This window comes from Augochlora pura, chromosome 11 (genome assembly GCF_028453695.1).
Source record: "Augochlora pura isolate Apur16 chromosome 11, APUR_v2.2.1, whole genome shotgun sequence".
NCBI classification, from domain to species: domain Eukaryota; kingdom Metazoa; phylum Arthropoda; class Insecta; order Hymenoptera; family Halictidae; genus Augochlora; species Augochlora pura.
In genome coordinates, this window is record NC_135782.1 from 18,309,177 (window position 1) to 18,323,585 (window position 14,409).

The following is a 14,409-nucleotide window of genomic DNA, read 5'->3' on the forward strand; positions in this document are numbered from 1 at the left end:
ATGCTCTGATATTCCCCTAACACCATACCATAGTTCATTTTTAAATCTGTTGACTACTTTCCAAAGAAAAAAAATATTAGAAACGACTGTCCATATTTAGGCTAGCAAGGTGGTCTCGAGCAACAGACGCTGGCACAGCTGTGTCGAAGATAATCGATATAGCAGCGTCAAGCTTGGGGATGTCCGTGGACAGAAGCACGAGAAGGATATCAAAGGGTCCGCTTCCGTCGAGCCCTCTAATTGCTCGAACTCGTGAATTAGCATCGGCAATAAACTCGGCGAGTTGCGCTGCGCCGGTGGTAGGGACTGTAAAGGTGACTGTAAAGGTTCATTAGTCACCGGTACACTGTGTAACCGAGGTACACCTCGGTTGGTACGGCTGCTGGCTAAACCATTCGTTCCGTGTCTCGCGAAGGATATACACGTTACTCCACTACCGATTCGTTTGCTCTGCGATCCTCCGGCGATCCGGACAGAATGAAAGGCAAACTTTGAGGGAGAACGTTGCCAGCCAGGCGGTGGCAAAATCCTCGAGCACCTGGGCCTCGCGAGCCACGCGATTCTTTTCTCTGCGAGTACTGCGAAACATTATTAAGTACATTATTAAGTTAAGTGATGGGAATAGAAGACTTTCTATACTGTTAAATATTGGAACGAAGTAAAACAATGCCCCAAAATGATAGCACCAGCTGACTAGACTGTTGCTACAGTGTTGCCAACATAATGAGTTAGCCAAGCACTATTCCTAATATCATATGATTATTAGGTTAGATTCTATTATTTCGTAGAAATATATATACATTAAATAAATGAACTGATCACGTGGCATTTTAAGTGAACCATTATCCTCACGACGACTTTATCAGTTCGGGACGCACCTTACCCCTTGTTAATTATGCAGAACCATCGTGTAACAGAGATTTCCATCGCTCCGGACAGATTTATCGTGCCAGAGATTCGAGATCCGAAGCAAGTTAAAGGTTTCCAATACAGCAACAGCGAAGGTCGCAACGAGTCTCGTTAGGATGCTGGTAATAGCTGAATGTTGCGGTGCCTGTTAAGAGGTTCGAGATTATCCTGAAATTGCTGAGAAATTACCGCGCGCGGGGGTCAGCCTGCTCAGACCGAAACCGTACTTATTAACTCTACGCGCTAAACAGTCGACGGTAATTTATGTGTATAGTGTGCGCTGCGTCAATAGTAGAGGTCGCGTCAAGGTCAACGCAGCGCTAGCATTTAATACGTTGTCTACCAACCTTGCGAGATAAAATAATGCGGATGGCAATAATACATTAATTTTAATAATAATTATTGCTGTAGTCCCCTACGCTAAAGTTTGACTCATTAGCTAGGTTAGAAATGTTCTCTGCTCCCATTGGCTGCCAATAACTGGCTCTGATGACTGTTGCGTCATCCATTGGATGCGCAGAAAAATGGCGGAACCACGGCTGCCAACTTAGGGAGCAAAAAAGGCGGTCAGGAGTAGGTGTCGTTGCTGTAATTTCTTTATAAAGATTACTGGCTCTCTACGGCCACGTGTCCCAGGCCATAACAATAAACTTGGTCCAAGGGCAGCGTCCGGCGTCTTTTATCGACATCGAGCCGGTTTTTTTTTCTCCTCCCGGTTGTCTAACGAGACCGTATTAATCAGTCACGTAATACCGGCCGGCACAATGGAACGATTAACAGCGTGTCGCTGCCGGTAGTTCGTATCGGGTTTCGCATCGATGGAATCGGTCACGTCGAACGTAGGCGAATATAGGTTAGGAACGGTTCGGAAGGTGTCCTAAACGTCGACCAGAGCTTTCTCCAGCGGCGGCGGCACATGCGCAATCGCAATTTGTCACGTTAAAACGTAAAGGGCCTTATTACCGGTCATCCTTCATGTGTCACCGTTCGCGGCGCTAATAAGACGTTATTAGCGGCTAAAGGAGACCTTTTCACGTCGTTGCCGATCGTGGGACGGTTATTATCGATGGACACCGATTCCTCTTGCATTCCGGGGTACCCCGATGCCCCGGCCGCGACGTTGATGGATGCCGAACCGTGGCCGAGTGCTCGCGGCGAATCGGGAACTCGTCACTTCCCTGGATAATTACCGCCGCTGGGGGACGCCCCTCGCCCCCGCGAAGAGTCACGTGGCTCGCTCCACGCATAACCTCAAAATTAATAAAAATCATATAGAGATTTTGAAATGTTTTGGCCATTATATTATTATTATTATTATTATATTCAGAGCGCACAATTCGCGATATCGCAATTCTTTTATTTTAAATAATCAGATTTGACTGCTTAATCATTGGTCGTCATGGCAGCCAATAATTAATTTTCTATTATTAAGATGCAAGGTTGAAATAAGAGATAGTCTTGATATAATTATAAGCAAATATTTCTGTTCCACAAAGAACATAGCAAGGCCTACGCCAGCGCCATCTGCGAGAAACTTTTAGGTTATAATACCATGAACGATCGCCTAATAACTGCTCGCGCCGCCTAATGCAGGCCTCCTAATTGATAGAAAGTTGTTCGCGTTTCATTGGGGAATAAATAACCGAGCGCGAAACTCGTATACAGTATTCGGTCGTTAGATGACAGGTGTGTGTTCGAGGCGATCACGGACGATCGCGGACTCTCTCGACCCGCGCGCGAGTCAATAGGTCGCGCGGCTCGAAAGCGTACCGAGACGATGATGCCCTATAGTTACACGCGTTCGTTTCTCGTAGCCGTCGCTCGGTTCGGCCGGCACGGTACGTCCTCGTTACGGTTAACGCCACGCGATCCGCCGGGACTCATCACGAGCGCGCGCGTTGGACATTACCGTGTGTCCCCTCGTAATTCCGAAGCGGATCGTCTACGGTGAAACTTCGTCGGGACGGTCTGTTATCACTGTCGACGGGATTCGTTAGCACCGCGGCCTCGTTAGACTACTCTATGTTTGGTTTTATACCTATGGAACAACTGCGAAATCTACGGTGGACTGCAGCTTCCTGGAGCTGCAGGCCACCTGGCGCGGACATAACCTAGATGGAATTGAAAAGAATGGAGCTAACTTTAACGTAATTGTCAAGAATAGAGCTAACCTGGATGTGATTGCAAAGAATAGACCTAACCTGGATGTAATTGTAAAGAATAGACCTAACCTAGAAGTAATTGTATATGCTAGACCTAATCTAGATATAATTGTGAAGAAGAGATCTAACCTAGACCTAATTTTACAGTGTAGACCTAACCTAGATATAATATTAAAGAATAAACCTAACCTAGGCCTAATTTTACAGAATAGACCTCATTTAGACATAAAAGTAAAGAAACCTAACCTAGAAAATAGACAAAAGTAGGTTATTTTGGACCTAACCCTGACCTAACTAGATAAAGAAATACTAATAGTCCTTTTCTCATGACTTAAAATCAGATTTAAGTCGGACCAGAAAGAGACGTGGCAACAATGCAAATTTATCCAAAGATGCGCCGGTGGCATTCTGAATAAAAAAATTGTGTCTGTAAGCGCAAAAAGAGACGAATCGAATGCAGGAAGAATTATTTTGATACCTCTTTCACAGGCTTCTCAAAAAATTCACAAGTGCGAGGTATTTTTCGAGTTTTCGCAGGGTTTATAGGACCGAAAAATTCTCAATTTTTGAAATTCTGTAACTTTGTGCAAAAAAGTCGTACAATGATTTTTTTTATGCTTATTTTAAAGGGCGAAGTCTATACTTTTACGTCATTAAACTCGTTTTTTTAAAAGACTTCCGTTTCGGTTACGAAACAGTGCAGAATTCGGGATATGAAATTTGAATATACTTAAACTCAAATTTTTGACTCTCTAGGATTGAAAACATTTTTTCTCGCACTCGTTTCTACGTGATTTTATAGAGAAAAGTCTCCCCTTTACAACGGTTACCCAAAAATTGATCTACGATTTTTTTCTGCGGCGTTATTGCACTTTAAGTGGAATGTAAATCTGACGCATCGAAACGAAATGTGGCAACAGGGTAAACCACAGGCTCAATTTTTAAAATTCTGTAACTGTGTAAAAAAATCGTACAATGGTTTTTTGGTGCTCATTTTAAAGGGTAAAACCTCTACTTTGATATCATTCAATTCGGTTTTTAAAAGAATTTTTTTTGTTACGAAACAATGCAGAATTCGAGATATGAAATTTTAGTACATTTTGACTCCAATTTGTGACTCTGTAAGATACAAAAATTTTTTTTTCACACTTGCTTCTAGGTGATTTTATAGAGAAAAGTCTCCCCTTTACAACGGTTAGCGAGAAATTGATCTACGATTTTTTCCTGCGACGTTATTGCATTTCAAATGGTATGTATGAAATGTGGCAACAGGATGAACCAAAGTCTCAATTTTTAAAGTTTCGTAACTTTGCGCAAAAAAATCGTACGATACTTTTCTTGTACTCATTTTAAAGGGTGAAGTCTCTAGTTTAACACATACTAATTGTTTTTTTCAAAGATCATTAATGAAAATTAAAAACAATGAAGATATGGTAGACTAAAAGAGAAAAAAATTATTTACACTGATAATTCTGAATAATTAGTGTAAAATCCCTGTAATGCAATAAATATTATATCCCTGTAATAAAATAAAAAAATATAGAACTAAAAATATTAAATTCTAAAACTATTTAATTCTTCTGACATTTCTACTGATATTTAATATAATATAAATCTCGTCTCCATCGCCACGAAACTATGCTTAGAACCCCATTCTTTCAATTTGCCACTTTTTCCTACCGCCAAGAAAAGATCGTAGAATTCCTACGGAATTATCAGCTCGCCGATGGAAGCATAAAAGTAGGTAACAAGGGAGCGGTTACGTTATCCGGCGACCATGGGACGAGTAATGAGTTGTTTGTCTCATTAACGATAATTATTTTCCGCGTGTTCTGGCACCGGTTCGATCATCAATCTCCCGCCGATATATACGCGTAGCAGCCCGCACGGCTCCACGGCACGGATCATTAGAAAACCGCGGCGCGTGAAAAATCATCGAAAACGTGCGACACATTTCGATCGTGTATCTCGAAAAGCCGATCTAACAAGTTGATTGCCGCGCGGAAATCAATCGTCCGGCACGCAGGTGTTCGAGAGGTGTTGGCAGCCTTAAGAAACACGCGGATGCCTTCGTTTAACGGCCGAAGGGGGATCCTGTTTGAGTAACGATCGCCGACGGAAAGAATGCTAATCGTTTGGGGCTGGAAGAAGAAACTTCGGTCGAACGGATCTCTCTCTGTGCAAACTTCATTAAAATCTATCGTTTATAAAGGTTGGCTCAAGAGTGGGTTAAAGAATGAATTAGAATTCATTTGTGAAATAAGAGAAAATAAATTCCCGAATTAAAATTAAATAATTAAATCATTATTTTGGCGAATTATTTTTGAATTTATAAAATTATAATTTTGCTTCATTATACTGCGTTACTTTTACGCGAGACTGTCTGTATTTAGACGACGATAAAATCACTGCTCGACCACCCTACGAACGCAGAACACGGGAAAATGATTAAACTATCGGCAAAATCGATTTTGCGAAACGAAAGATTTTCGCTCGCCGATGGAATTTTAAATTATCGGATTTAATTTCGCCGATATTGATTTTCGAGCTTATTAAAGTGTTTCAAGGGTGGTGGAAGCGCGCAGAGCGCGCAGTCATGTAAAATGCAATCGGTGCGTAATGCAGTCTATGGAAAATGCGATTGACGCGCGATGCAATTTGTACGGATTGTAATTAGTGCCGTAGCGGAATGCAATTTATGCGAAACGTAATTCGTGGAAAATGCGATTGCTGCGCCGTCGATAAGAAGCGCATTTCGTGCGGCTGAAAATTATTTGCTGCAACATTTAATTAATAAAATATTAAGAAGACACAGAAAATCATAATTCAGTAAAATCATTTACAGCATAAAATTAAAATTCAAGCCATTAATTTATGTAGCTTTAATATTACTTTTGCCATGAACTGTGCTATAGTTAATGTAAAATTTCGATAAGAAGTGCATCTCGTGCGGCTGAAAATTATTTAGCTCCTGCAACCTTTAATTAATAAAATATTAAGAAAACACAGAGAATTATATTTTAGTAAAATCATTTACAGCATAAAATTAAAATTCAAGCCATTAATTTATGCGGTTTTAATATTACTTTTGCCACAAACTTTGCTATAGTTACTGTAAAAATCGCCTGTTTAAGCTCTCATAAAATTGCAGAGAATTAAAGAAGAATAAAAGCGAGAATTTGCTATATTGTGCGATTAAAAATATCTAAAATAATATTATACTCATCAAGGCCATAATATTATACTATACCAAGGTGCAACGATTGCCCTCGCGCAGGTAAGATTTACAGGTGAACGCGCTCCTCGCGATTAAGTCCGCGGCGAACCCCGACGCAATCGTTCCGCGACTAATGGCGGTCGCGTCTCCTTATTAGCGTGAAGTATTCATATTTCACGTTTGAATAGGTTAATATCGGCGCGCCGTCCTTTCAGCTATTCAGTTGCCTCGTCCCTTTGTCTCGGAAGTTTCGAGCCCGGACTCCGCGGGTCACTCGATGATTAACGCTGGCGACATTTTTCCGTCGCCACCTGTTGTAAATCATCCTTCAATTTCTCGGATAAACCACTTCGCCAACCACCGTGCTCGACGAAAGCTTCGAACCGTCTCGCGTCAGCTCGTAATTCAGTGTCTAATTGCCTGCGTGACACTACCTGATTAACAGATCGAGCGACGATGCTCCAAGATTTCCGGTATCGCCGATTTTATGCGTCGTTAAATGGATAATACAATGTGCAAAGAATTTAGCGCAGCTTGGGTTAAATTAATTAATACCTCTTGACGTGGCTTGAAACAGTGATTTGGGGATTTTTCTGTGGAATTAGACACGTTGAATAGTATAATTAAGTCTGGAACAGTAAATACTGAACAGGAAATATTAAAGGATTTAATTGGAGCTGAAACAGCATTGATGATCTCTTTTGGTAAATTAAAAGATATTATTGCAGCATGAGATAATTCTTGCAAATTTTTCTGTTGAATTAGAAAGGTTAAACAAATCATTTCAGCTCGAAATAATAGATGTTGGTCTTTTCTGGTGGACTAGGTAAATTAAATAATGTAATATGGGCTGAACGAAACTTGACAAGCTTTATTGCTGAATTTGAAAAATTATAAAAAATATTGGATCATGAGACAGTTCTTTCTAACTTTTTCTGGTGATTTAGACAGGCCAAAAGATTGATTTCAGCCCAAAACAGTACATGATGGTCATTTCCGTTCGACTAGAAAAATTAGATAATGTAATAGGAGCTCAAACAAATTTGCTAGGCTTTATAGTCGAACTATAAAAATTGTAAAAAAATATTCGATTATGAGACAGTTCTCTCTAAATTTTTCTGGTGATGTACACAGGTCAAAAGATTGATTTCAGCATAAAAAAGTACGTGATGGTCATTTCTGTTCGACTAGAAAAATGAAATAATGTAATAGGTGCTGAACGAAACTTGACAGGCTTTATTGCTGAATTAAAAAAATTGTAAAAAAATATTGGATCATAAAACAGTCCTTCTTAAATTTTTCTTTTCACTTAGACAGTCCAAAAAGTTTACTTCAACCTGGAAAAGTACATATTAAGCTCTCCTACTAGATTAAAAAAATTGAAACAGCTGCGATAGATCTTTTGGTTGAATTATAAAAATGACTAACTCTGAAATAATTAAAGCAGCAGAATTAAAAATCAGATAATCACCGTTCCAAATGATTTTCTAATCGCAGTAAGAAACGGCACTGCAAACGATGCTTAACCTCTATCGCGCAGAATGGATTACTAATCGTCGGAGGCACTCGGCCAGCAAAAAAGAAACCCACGGACACAGGTCAGCTGCGTCATCTACTTCCTCGGTGATGGCGTTGAGACAAAGCGCCTCGTTGTCCGGCGATTATTTGCTCTCAAATATTGCTGCTTCACACTCGGCGCACTCAAACCCCTCTCGCATCTCGTTGCGGAGAGACAGCGTTGGCCCTCTTCTCCGCCGGCCACAAGCACGCCGTTCTCGTCGCCTTCGTTCCTTGCCACGCCAACCCTTTCATCTGCGATAAAGGCGCGTCACGTCTTCGGTGCATAACTTGTCCGGCGCTTCCGTGTGGTCTGCTTGTTATTCCCTGCGTCGACGGCCTGTCAAATTCGCTGGTATTCCACGGAAATGCAACGGTGTTACGCGACGGTGTCACTGGGACGGACCGCCGAATACTTGACCTCTGTATCGAGGATTACTTCTTTACACTATAAAGCCGCGATCATCGATCTCCGAAGGGAAGAGTAAGAACGCAGCGAAGGATCCGGCAGAAATTTAAAGAGCTGCCTGTCGAGCGTCTAGTTCAAGGCCGCGAAGACTAATTGTTCCGGGAACGTCGTGCGAGTTTGATATTCTCGAGACGATGAGTCTGGAGATGGGACGTTCGAGAGGTGTCGAAGGTTATCGCAACCGTGGTCTACAAAAGCATCGACCGAGGGCTCGCACGAAATTAGTCGAACATCTCCGGTCTCCGTAGAAACACTGTGCAACATGTGGACGAAACTGACCGCTCTGCTCTTGCTGCTCGCTGTCGTGTCATCAGCGACTATCGACAACTCAGGTGAGCCGTCTTATTGAAATTCGAGGAACGCGAACACGCTGCTGCAGCTTCTTAATCTCGACGAGCGTCGGGCTGGTTTGGTTTAAACGTGTTGAATTTTCGGTGCAGAACGGAGATGCGTGGAGGGAAAAACTTATAACGACGGATGCAACAATTGCTTTTGCTCGGGTGGCCATACGGCGTGCACTTATATGGCGTGCCTGACTCGGGACCCCGAAACCGGCGAAATGGTGCCGAAGGAAACTGTGCCTCCTCCGGAAGATTACTGGGTCGCATAATTGCAGTGTGATCGCTCGAATTATGCAGTGTCCGCGATTACTGTGTGACGTATAAAGCTCAGAGAAATATATCTTCTGCTACTAAAAATGTTATATGTTTTTATTGAACACGATGTTGTAATTTTGGCTGGAATTAGTACGTGTGTTGATGAATCTAGAAAGAGAATATACTAAAATTGATTCGAGTATCGAATACCAGAAATTTTCCTGATTTTTATAGGCTTATACCTTTGAGAAATTGCACCAATCGAATCTGAACGATTCAAACCTGATCCGATATGAATTATTAAAATCAGACCCGTTACGAATCATTGAAATCCTACCCGAATACTTGATACCTGAAACGCCGGAGTAATTCGATCCCGACCCAAGTGCTTGATACCTGAACCGTCCCAGACGATAGAAGGCCCGACTCGAATACTTGAAACCTGAGACGCCGGAGTAATTCGATCCCGACCCGAGTGCTTGATACCTGAAGCGTCCCAGACGATAAAAGACCCGACTCGAACACCTGTAACTTGATCCACCTGCGGTAATTCGATCCCGACCCGAGTGCTTGATACCTGAAGCGTCCCAGACGATAAAAGACCCGACTCGTACACCTGTAACTTGATCCACCTTCGGTAATTCGATCCCGACCCGAATGCTTGATACCTGAAGCGTCCCAGACGATAGAAGACCCGACTCGTACACCTGTAACTTGATCCACCTTCGGTAATTCGATCCCGACCCGAGTGCTTAATACCTGATCCAGCTCTGGTTCTTTGAACGCGACCCATTCGTATCCTAATCGAATAGATTTCAAAGAACTTCGATGTCAAATCAACAGCGATTTTTCTACTTGCCATATCTAATCACCGGACTCTAGACTTGCGTCATCAGCACTTAGTTGCGACGCTTACAGAATTGCCGAGACCCAGTGGCAGGGTTACGTCATCTCCGCGATGGTAAGAGAGAGAAAGAAGTATCAACACATAGATTAGGTGTTGTAACGGTGCAATTCGAGCACCCTGTATGTGTGTTGTGCGCATGCCCGAGGGCGGTAGTAGCGTCGTTCCCGCTTGCCGGTGATTCCTCCCATTCGACTCTGTGTTCGTAGCGTGTACGCATCGAAATATTCTATCGGGCTTATCTCATTGTTAATGTATAATATACGCAATAAACGCAGTAAATACGCGCATACTCATTTAATCCTAATATTAGGGAATACCGGTTCGGAGACACAACATTCGTATGTAAATGCTGAGCTTGTCATCACAGTATACTGTTAGTGTCTAAGGTTATCGAAACCGCAGCGTATAAAAACATTGACCGACAACTCCCATGAAATCTGTCGAGCATCTTCAGCGACTGTAGAAACACTGTGCAACATGTGGACGAAAATCACTGGTTTGTTCTTGCTGCTTGCTGTCGTGACAACTGTGACCGCCAAGAAACCAGGTATAGCTGTCTTCTTAAAATTGGAGGAGCGTGAATCTATCGTTGTAAACGTTTCAGTTTGATCGGCTTAACTGTGTTCATTTTCTTTTCATGCAGAAAGGAGATGCGTGGAGGGAAAAAGTTATAACGACGGATGCAACGATTGTCTTTGTATGGGAGGCAAAACGGCGTGCACCAGTATGGCGTGCGGGAAATACGACCCTAAGACAGGCTCCTTCGAGATGGCAGATACACTGCCTCCTCCGGAAGACTACTGGGTTGCCTAATTATGGTGTGATTGTTGAAACTATGCAGTGTCCGCGATCCTAATTCCTATGAATTTCATATATAGCTTGTTCTGTTACTAAAAATATTAAATGTTCTTAAATGTTCCGTCAGAAGTTTTAATAAATGTTTTCGCTGCAAAAACTAACACGCTTATCAAGAGAGAAGCTCCAGCTTTCCAACGCCCCAAACCAGAGTGATCTACGATTTTTTTTAGCCGAGTTATTGCTAATTATGTGCGCGCATCCATTTTGGTCTCGCCAACGGACGACCATGATCAGACAGAAAAATCGCTCTATCTTTGAGCTGCTGTAATTTCGCTCAAAATAATCACACGGGGATGAGCCTAGGCTCATTTTAAAGGGGAAAGTTTCGTTTCTATTTTTGATTCGAGCAAATTTCGGCCTAATAATTGCTAAAATTCCAGTTTCCTTATCGTCGACGAGCGACTTGGAGCGAGCCCGTATAAATATCCCATCCAGGAAGACACCGTCCCGCGACTATATCCCGTTCGATAGGAGCTATACGCGGCAACGAGCCGTGAAATGACCGTTCGACGAAAACACACCGCGTTCGCCGCATAAATTAATGTTCGCCGGGCCGGCTGATCGCTACTAAACGCCGCGAGAGCGTTCCTCTTCTACCGGGTGTTGGCGGAAGGGAGACGAAGGAAGGTGGCAGTGCCGAGGTATCGTCAAACAAATGAGCAGACGCCGTGAACGGTACCCTAACCGCCCAGGCTCCAGCAGCGCGAGCCAGCGTGAGATATACGGAGTTACAGGAGTCGTTTTCCCTTTACATCGTTATCATTTTTCCACGGGGATAGAATTGACGTATCAAAGCCGCTCAGCCCGGCGTGGCGCCCCTCCGTGAGATATGGGGACTCGTTAGGGGTGGCCGAACACGGCAGAAAACGACTCGCGATTACCGATTTCATGCTACCGTTAATACATCACGACATACGCGCTGCTGTATTCTATCCCTGACTCGTCGCATTTATTTTTCATTTGGTTTTCAGGGATATTTTTATTTCGATACAGCGGGAGGAAGCATTTGAAACCCCTTCCACGACTATACACGTGATTTCTCCTATTTTAATATATGCATAAATAAACTAAAAAGTTTACAAAAACACTGTTTTATTAAGCACAGTTTTTACTTAAGACAATCTTTATATAAAGGAGGACTTACCATGTGCGAATTCTCGGCGCGACAGAGTGCTAGTACCGAAAGGGTTAATCATCCTAATCTACTTATCCTTCTAATTTTAAACAACTTTTTATTAAATATATTTTTATAGAAATATAGATCATGATTAAACTTCGAAGACTGTGGATCTCTTTTGCAAGTAAAAATCGCACAGCTGGAATTCTATGCCGGGTTTCGCGTGACAGGTTTTCTGCGGTGTTTATATCTTGAATAAAAATGGGCCTTGTTCTTTCTTTTCCCCCGGACGACGTTCGCGTCCCTTCTTGATAAGGAATTTGACAGATCCGCGCGTGGCAAATACGGCGAATGGAAAGTCACGTGAATACGGGGCAGACGGTGGCCCCGACGTGTCGAGTACTGTAAACAGATCGTAAAACGGGGCCCTTTAGCAATTGTAATCCGTGTACAAGGCTCGCGATTTCCGTGCGATCCGATCCGTGATTTCTGGTTCTCGGACGGTGGCTGTGTAAGAATTTTCTTGCCCGGTTTCGCGCGAGGCCTCGAAAGGATTGTTCTCCGCGAATGATCTCATTGGAATCCTTAAACGTCTTTCAAGCGGCTACCTTTTTAACCCTTTCGGTACAGAGCGGGGAATATCTTAGCCGGACACGGGGATACCGTAGTCATCCAGCAAAGAATCGTTCTGTGAACCGAACTGTTTCTTTCTCGTGACTTTAGGCAAAGTTAACAATTTTTTAAGGAGGAAGCAACGAAGGTATATTCTTCAAATTTTTTGGTATATTTCTAAGTACAGTTTGCAGTGTAAAATAATTTTTTGAGGAGGAACTAACAAAGATATACTCTTCAAATTTTTTTATATGTTTCCACGTGTAGTTTGTAGTATAAAATAATTTTTTGAGGAGGAACTAAAAATGATATACTCTTCAGATTTTTTGGTATATTTCTAAGTACAGTTTACAGTATAAAATAATTTTTTAAATGGTACAATTGTTCTTTTTATTAAAAGAGAAGACCAGGTCTATAAATGTTCCTCTAAAATTTGACAAGAAGCTATTTACACATATTTTTATTAAAAACAAACTTAGGCTATTTTAATAGTAGAAGAAATATTCCTCTGAGCTATACGAGACCCACAGGAATTAAAATCGAGGAAACTGCACAATTCGAGCGATCGCTCTGCAATTATGCGACCCAGTAATCTTCCGGAGGAGGCACAGATTCCTTCGGCACCATTTCGCCGGTTTCGGGGTCTCTAAAGAAGCACCCTCTCAACGTGCACATCGTATAGCCTCTCGCACAAGAGCAATGATTGCACCCGTCGTAATAACTTTTCCCGTCCACGCATCTCCTTTCTGCACCGAAAAATTAACACGGTTAAACCAAACCAGCCCGACGCTCGTCAAGATTAAGAAGCAGCAGCAGCATCTTCGCGTTCCTCGAATTTCAATAAGACGGCTCACCTGAGTTGTCGATAGTCGCTGATGACACGACAGCGAGCAGCAAAAGCAGAGCGGTCAGTTTCGTCCACATGTTGCACAGTGTTTCCACGGACGCCGAAGATGTTCGACTGATTTCGTGCGTGCCCTCGGTCCGACGTTTTTATAGGCCACGGTTGCGATAACCTTCGACGCCTTTCGAACGTCCCATCTTCAGACTTATCGTCTCGAGAATATCAAACTCGCACGACTCTCCCCGAACAATTAGTCTTCGCGGCCGTGAACTATACACTCGACAGGCAGCTCTTTAAAGGGCATAGCCGATTAAGATGGTCAAAACTGACCTTAGTGGTTTTTCAATGAGTCATATACTGTTCGATAGCTGACCAATAAAAACTCGTCTGTGCAAAATTTTAACCCTGTAACTTGTCCGTGAGGGTAGTTACAGGGTAAATTAGATTTCGCGGTTTTCCGGCATTTTTCCACCTTTAGCGGCTTTCTAAAATTTTGAAAAAATATGGCTTATTTTGGACATCAAGTCGGACGTTATAGAAGTTTTTCAGATTTTTCAGTTGCAAGCTGTGATTATCAAAAATGAAAAACCCCCAAAAAATCGGAAAATTGAAGATTTCTCGAAAAATTAATTACTGTAAAACTATTTCATTAATTCCCTGACAAGGTACTATCACGGCTCGTGTACTCAATTTTTCTCAGATTTTTTGCTCGCCTGCAACATTGTCAAAAAAAATGAAAACCCAACGTGTCGATGTTTTTTGCTGTCATTGTGTGGATTAAGTAATTTTAAACGTTATTGCATCGAAATAAACAATTTATCAACCCTGAAAATGCGAATTAAGCGAGCAAAAAAATTGTAACGAGCGGAATATATACCAAAATATTTCCAATCATTACAACTCAATTGGTGAGCGCAATGGTTAGAGCGTACGATTTCGGTGCTGCAGGACTCGAGTTCAAATCCCGTTGGAGGCAAGGTTTTTTTTTTCGTAAAACACATTTTATTTTTCCAATTCTATATCACATGGTTTATTGAAATGACTTTACATATATGTTTGTAATGTTTTAAAAATATTTTGTTTAACATTTGAAAAATATTTAAGTCAACAGACATACAAAAATAGTTTTGGAGTATCGCTTATTTTATTCATTCTCTAACT

At 42.0% G+C, this 14,409-nt stretch overlaps 4 protein-coding genes across 4 annotated transcripts in view; 3 read left to right on the forward strand and 1 right to left on the reverse strand.

The window, feature by feature from the left end:
- Window positions 1–14,409, forward strand: part of LOC144476782 (uncharacterized) — a 454,423-nt gene that overhangs the window by 319,098 nt on the left and 120,916 nt on the right. The gene's annotated exons all lie outside the window — the stretch shown is intronic.
- Window positions 8,526–9,117, forward strand: LOC144476784 (uncharacterized). Its single transcript, XM_078194010.1, has 2 exons — window positions 8,526–8,646; window positions 8,755–9,117. The coding sequence occupies exons 1-2, from the start codon at window positions 8,577–8,579 to the stop codon at window positions 8,922–8,924; spliced, it is 240 nt and encodes a 79-aa protein (XP_078050136.1). The 5' UTR covers window positions 8,526–8,576; the 3' UTR covers window positions 8,925–9,117.
- On the forward strand, window positions 9,996–10,772 carry LOC144476783 (uncharacterized). Its single transcript, XM_078194009.1, has 2 exons — window positions 9,996–10,364; window positions 10,461–10,772. The coding sequence occupies exons 1-2, from the start codon at window positions 10,295–10,297 to the stop codon at window positions 10,628–10,630; spliced, it is 240 nt and encodes a 79-aa protein (XP_078050135.1). The 5' UTR covers window positions 9,996–10,294; the 3' UTR covers window positions 10,631–10,772.
- LOC144476785 (uncharacterized) lies at window positions 12,716–13,358 on the reverse strand. Its single transcript, XM_078194011.1, has 2 exons — window positions 13,259–13,358; window positions 12,716–13,150 (listed from the first exon to the last, which is right to left on the reverse strand). Exons 1-2 carry the CDS (start codon window positions 13,326–13,328, stop codon window positions 12,981–12,983), a joined length of 240 nt encoding a protein of 79 aa, XP_078050137.1. The 5' UTR covers window positions 13,329–13,358; the 3' UTR covers window positions 12,716–12,980.